Genomic DNA, 6601 nt, shown 5'->3' with positions numbered 1-6601 from the left:
TATTTAAATAGTTTAATAAAATTATTTAGAATTGTTATTTTCAATCAAATCTACTACACTTCATTATAATAGTTTTCACTTTATAGTATTTGAATTTAAATTGTGTTTTACTAATGTAAAACAATAACATTTAGTATAAGTAATGATGCAAATTTAGGCAGTTTAACTACTCTATCACATCTTTACTTTTGTTTTCCTGTAACTGGCTTTTTTCATCTTTATGTTGCTTTTATAAAAGCATAACACAATATATTCTAAAATTAACCTTTTTTATGTTTGCGTCTCGTTCAAACGTTTTTTTTATTGTCTGTGAAGGTTCATAAAGCTTGTGTTTTATCAACGTAGCTTAATGATTAAACCGTTGTTGTCTTTTCACAGTCCGGCTCAGTTCAGGAGCAGATGAGGTCCAAAGGCCCGAACATGAACGGCAGGAACAGTCTGTTATAGCCGGTAAACACAAACATTTCCCTCGTTGTAGCTAAACGTTTATATTTTTACTCATTAACTACAGAATCGTAACTATTTCCATGTTTGATGTGTTTTGTTTCAGGATCGTGTTAAACTGACTCAGACCAGCTGATTGCCCTCCTCCTCGCTCCGAACCTCCGAGCCTCGTCTCCAACATCCAGCTAAAGGCTTTAACGACCGACATGCCCTGCTGAAGTGTCCTTGAGCAACAGCAGAACCCCTTTAACCTCTTTTTAGGATTACAAACTAAGCAGTTAGTTTAGACAAAAAAAACCCTCTCACAAGTCCAAACCATGAAATATTTCTGTCTTTCTCAGGTTCAGATATGATTCCTCATAACAAAGTCTCAGTTCTTTCTTTATTTATATATTTTCCAAAAAGATGAAAAAACAGGAGATGTTTAATTATGATTAATAAAACAGAGGATCTGAGAAATCAAACCTAAAGAGATTTCTTTCATCTGTATTAAATTATTTTTAAATAAGATGATGTTGCTGGATTGTTTTAACCAACTAATTATAATTGAAAATTACAGGAAGTTTGTGTTTATAGAAAAAACTGAGGTAATTCATTAAACTCATTCGAGTTCTTCTGAAGCAGACATAATTTCTTCAGTATTCAGTTCTGATGTGTCAACACCTCGGTTTGGTTCAGGTGGGGGTTTCCTGCTGGTTTCTCAGCTCTCTTGGATCTTCAGGGGTCACATGACCACAGTGATGACATCACTGGATTTTACCTCTCAGGATGCTTCGGTCTGGCCCTCCTCGCTGCTGGTGCTCAATGACGACAGACTCTTTTTTTAGGAGACAGGAAAGTCCCGTAAATCTCTGCTACACTGGACCAGACTGTGTGTGTGTGAAGAGGGGGAGGTGTGTGTGTATGCTGTTGTATATGTGCGTTCTGGGGACCAATGATATTAATAGACTGTTTTGTGTAAATCCAGTCCTAACTTTAACAACCAGCTCAGAGGTCATGAGACTAAATTCTGTCAGCAAACAGAAAAAACAAAAAAACACGTATTTATGTGTCGTAATGTTTCCAGTTTGAGTATAAACAACCCACTTTTGTACAAGTTTTATCTTTCACTTTCAAACCTTTTTTTTTGCTACAAAAATTGTTTTTAATATGACTTTAATAGTGAATGTTCATCATGTGTCTCATTTATGTTCAAATATTTCAACTTCTGTTTCCAACATTTCATGCTGTATCTGGTAGAGTTTTTACTGCTTCACATTGTGAGTGCTTGGACGTTTTTTGTTAAAGCAGGATCTATAATATTTGTGACTTTAAGATGTTTTGGGTGATTTGATACGTGCCGTTTCTTGATGCGAGTCTTGTCATCACAATGAACTCTTTTGCTTATTTAGTGTTTTTGCAGATTTATATATATATTTGGGTTAATGATGTGTGAACGGATGTGTTTTTGTGAAATTATTTACAGCATCAAAAAAAAAAAAGAATGTCTGAACACTTTAGGATATTGTGGAGTTGAAATGTTTAGAAACCCTTTGTGCTAAGTATTAAATGAAAGCTTGAAATAAAAAAAGATGAATTTAAGGTTTCCCAACTATTTCATTGATAGTATTTGCAGCACTTTAAGAGAATTTAAACAACACTGTTAACAAAAACTCAAGTTTTGCTAAGTTCACAAAAAATTGCACATTCTTTTAAATAATTGTTTTTTTAAGTAATACCTATATGATTGTTCAAATATTTTCTTCACACTAACACAAACAACTTAAGAAGAGAGAAAAAAGTGAGTTTGTGTACTTTTTATAAAACGGTTTAACCTCTTAAGCCCCAAGAGGGTTTCTTGATGTTTTTGCTCAAAATACCTGAAATGTAACTGAGTATCTCAGCATTTACAAACTCTACATAAATAATCTTGGTATCAAAATAAAGCTAACACTTAGTAGATTTTATTAAAAGAAAAAGTATTAAAACTGCTGTTGTTTTAGAGATATTGAGGATGGAACACATGTTTTTTCCCTCCCGTCTGAATAATTTTTCATTAAATAGTATATAGCCCATTTAAAACCATAAAAACTCTTGGAAACCATAAATCCACTTGTGGACATTAACTGTGCAAAGATTCATGCTGCTAAAATGAACTGGAGCAAAGTTACAGAGGTTTTCGTAAAGAAATAATTTTGCGTTTTGTCATTCTGCACAGGACGGACCATGATGATACCATTAATAAATCTTAAGTTTTTAATTGCAAAAGTTATTTTTTCTTACCTGTCTGAAAAGACTTGTTATTGAATGTTTGTTCTTTTGAAAATTTATCCAAACGTTTATTTTGTCACCATATKATGTATAGATTATATGAAATAATGAGAAATTATATTTGACTTCAGTTGGACCGTATTCACTCAAACTCAAGTTAAAAAAAAACTTTCAACACACTTTATAACATATTTTGGTATCTGCTTTGACTTTAAAAACAAATGTCAAAATTTTTTCCTTTACAGATTTGTTGTAATGTATTTACAGATTTGCAACAATCCCATTTTGTTTAGTATGTTCACTTTCTGATTCAACTGCCTGTCATTTTAACTGGTGTTGTTGGATGTTGAGCTTTTAGCAAAGATTCTTCGCTTTGTATTGATACCAAACATGTCAAGGTTCAGCTTAAAGATTTTAAGTTAAGTTAAAAGATATTGTAAACAGGAAATTCTGGTTTGGGCTCAAGAGGTTAATTTAATTTGAAAGATTAACATCCAGCTAATGTTTCAACATTTCAAAAAAAAAAACTTCTTAACGGATCGAGTAGGCGACAAACGTCACATGAATCTAAATAATTAAGTTTGATCATTCCTGCATTGAAAGCATGGAAACAGCAGACTCACGGTGTTTTCCCCACCGTCCACTTCCTCCTCCTGGTCCAAAGATGCTCAATCTCTGTTTCAGCTGCTGCTGCTTCTGGCCATGTGTTCACTCGTCCCCTCACAGTGTGGGAATTTTGAACATTCCTTCCTCCATCTCTACAGCTCCCTATAAAATATACTTTCTCCTCCCCCACAAAGCTCATCCCAGATATTCTTTCAGACCCTAAAGTSTCTATATAATTTATGTTTCGGGTCAAGAGTTTTTAGGGGAAAAGAACTTTTCAAAGCTCACACCACGGATGCCAGAAATAGTTCAAATAGTTCTGTAAAAATAGGACGTTAAGAAGCGTGTACAGAAAATGGATGGATGGATGGATGGACTTTTTATTTTAACAGCTCAGCTACAGTTTGGACACCACATGTGTGTCTTTGAGCTGCAGAGAAGCAGATGTCTTTAGGTGTTTTCTTGGAGCTGTCGACATTTGGCTCGGTCCACATCGGTCTTGGAAACTCAAAGTGGAGTTCCTCTTGTTTATCTCAATGTGAGTTTCTCCCTTCCTCTTCCTGTTTGATTCCCAACTGTGTCCAAACTTTCCCCTACAGTATCACCTTAGAAGCTTTAATAGAGATGAAAGCATGTTTTTTTCTGTTCTGACTGATGCTTTTTGTGTGATTCTCATGCTTTTATTCTGCAACTTCTTCCTTCTTGGCAGAAACAGAAACTTGGATTGACTTTATTCCTCTCATGTAATAAATGTCTCAGTGTTTTCTCTCCATGTGAGCAAATTTAGAGTGGGCATCACTGCCGTTTCTAAAAGCTGTCACATATTTTTTTTTTACAACCTTTTAGAATAAAACTAAGGCCTGTAGATACTAGGTTGTTGTGTCAAGTTCACATAACTTTCTGAAGAACAGTGCGCAGGTATCATCGACAGGTTTTCAGTAAAAAAAAAAAAAACGTAAACAAAACAAAATCAGACAACGATCACTTTCATTCACCGGGGTTTCTCTTCACGTTTTGACTCGCGTCACAATTTTATCGCAAGCAGCTGTGCAGAAACCACAGGGCTGTAATAATGGTGGTTAAGCTGTGCATTTCCACAGCAACGCAGAGGAAGCAGGGGGGGAAACAACACAAGTGGAAAAATTAAAGATGTGGTTTGCTGGTGGCTTGTTTTCTGCAGCGTGTGTGTGTGTGTGTGTGTGTGTGTGTGTGTGTGTGTGGGTTGGGTGGGGGGGGGGGGGGTTTAAATGTTCAAAACATTTGTGATTTCATAAGTTCTCCATGTTCTAACAGCTGTAATGTATAAAAGAACGTCATCGTTTAAAGGTTTTATTAGAAAATGACCCAGGGCTTAGGAAATTACCCCCATTAGGCTGAAGAATAAAGAGATTTAAAGCAGCTTTTTGACTCGTGTTTTCGAATCACTAGAGCAGATTCATGTTTAGGTTCTGTTGTCTGTTTTCAGGTTCCACTTACAGACTGAGAACCCTGGAAAAGAGGAATAAAACTAGTAAAAAAAATAAAAAAATGAATGTGAGAAACAGCAGCAGAACCAGTTGAATTGGACCGAGACCCACACACGCTCTGCTTTGTGTTCCTGTTTGTGGAGTTTCCTCAGCGGCTACCTCACTTCCTTCCTGTTCAACTACACATCCTGAGTTCAGGCGCGCACACAAAKACACACACACATACACACGTTTATGTCAGAGAACATTAAACCCACTCACTGCGATTTTAACATCATTGTAGCATCGGTTCAGTCCTCACCAACAATCCGTTTTCACCGTTTTATGACCCGTTTTACAGAATCTTCAGTTATCTTTACAGTAAATTATGAACTCTGTGTGTAAACCCCCACCGCCACCCATACTCACACACACAATAACAGGTTTTCCTGTTCGTTACAAATGACCACAGTGTTCCTTCTCGTGCACAAACAGAAGGTGGTCACACGCAGCTCGCTCTGATGGTTTGATCAGATCAGTTCGGAGGATAAAGGTTGCAGGAAAATCAACCTGCTGAGGTCCAGCGTGTTGGAAAACATGAATTATTCAAAGCGTTTAAAGGGAAATAAAAGAAGAAAATAAACCTTTAAATTCTACTGAGTAACAGTCACTTTAGAGTACAATAAAATCATCCAAACAAATAGGGTTTAAACAATTAAAAGGTTTGTGTAATACTGAAGATGAGATACTGACTACTCACAATCACTCCACATAACCCCACTTAAAAGAAATAGTTGGTTGAGTCTGTTTATCTTAGATTGTAACAAGTGAATGCAAAGTTTTTCAAATTACAAAATATTTGTGACCCATAACATCAAACAGAGGATTGAGTCACATTTTGTCTAAATTACCTAAAAAATATGTTCCTGCTTTTTAAGATTTTGATACAAGATGTGGCTTAATTTGTTTTCCTAATCWGGATATGTGGTCTGAATCCTATTTTTACATTATTCTAATGAGCAATTATTTATGTCATTTTAAAGAGGAAACCTCAAACAACATTTGGAAATTAAGAATAAACAGCTGTAAAGAAAAAAGTTTTGCTTGTTTGCTGGGAAAAATACAAAAATTTAAGTTTTCCTGCTTAAAATCGTGTTTTTATTTGTAGCTACTACTGAAAAAGTGCCTAAAACATTATTTATGATTATATTTTAGATATTTCATTTAACTGACATGCTGATTTATTCATTATATTTTTGCAAATTGTTTTAACCAAAACACTACATCTGCCTGTTTTTCCACTTTGGGACTTACAGTAATCATCGATTCGATGTGATGGGTCACTTATTTCTGTGTACACTTTAAATATACATGTTTTTGTTTGATTACTGCACCCAAGAAGTTGCTATGTAAGTTTTAAACATGATTTGGAAGAAAGTATCTGAAAAGATGCCTCTCAGAAGGTCAAAACATCAAATTATTAAACCATTTACATTTTATTCAGCAGAGGAAATAAGCAGGCACTTGTTCAGGCAGGAATAGGTGCTGAAAAATAGGTTTAAAACCTTCACCAAGTCGCAATAATCTTTAGAAATGCGCAACATTAACACACTTTGTTTGACATTTGAAAAGATTTAGGTTCTCATAGAACTAAAACACTTTGTATGAAATGTAAGGCAGGTAAAAATGAGCTTCTGAGACAAGCTTACAGCGGGTAAAATAAGTATTGAACACGTCACCATTTTTCTCAGTAAATATATTACTAGAGGTGCTAATGATATGAAATGTTCACCAGATGTCGGTAACAACCCAAGTGATCCATACATACAAAGAAATCAAACCATAAATGTCCAGAA

At 35.1% G+C, this 6601-nt stretch overlaps 1 protein-coding gene across 3 annotated transcripts in view; it reads left to right on the top strand.

Annotated features, from left to right (window-relative positions):
* The window catches only part of cdc42se1 (CDC42 small effector 1), a 25495-nt gene extending 23470 nt beyond the window's left edge, over window positions 1–2025 (top strand). For all 3 annotated transcript variants that reach the window (XM_014025175.1, XM_014025174.1, XM_014025173.1), the window contains exons 5-6: window positions 379–450; window positions 551–2025. In XM_014025175.1, the coding sequence (XP_013880629.1) occupies window positions 379–447 (69 nt within the window). In that variant the 3' untranslated portion in view covers window positions 448–450; window positions 551–2025. The remainder of the gene's footprint in view (window positions 1–378; window positions 451–550) is intronic.
* The last annotated feature ends 4576 nt before the right edge of the window (window positions 2026–6601 follow it).

The sequence above is a fragment of the Austrofundulus limnaeus genome, unplaced genomic scaffold (genome assembly GCF_001266775.1).
Source record: "Austrofundulus limnaeus strain Quisiro unplaced genomic scaffold, Austrofundulus_limnaeus-1.0 Scaffold460, whole genome shotgun sequence".
In the NCBI taxonomy this organism is placed as follows: Eukaryota; Metazoa; Chordata; class Actinopteri; order Cyprinodontiformes; family Rivulidae; genus Austrofundulus; species Austrofundulus limnaeus.
Note: the sequence above shows the minus strand (reverse complement) of the source record. Positions and strands in the feature narration are given on the sequence as shown.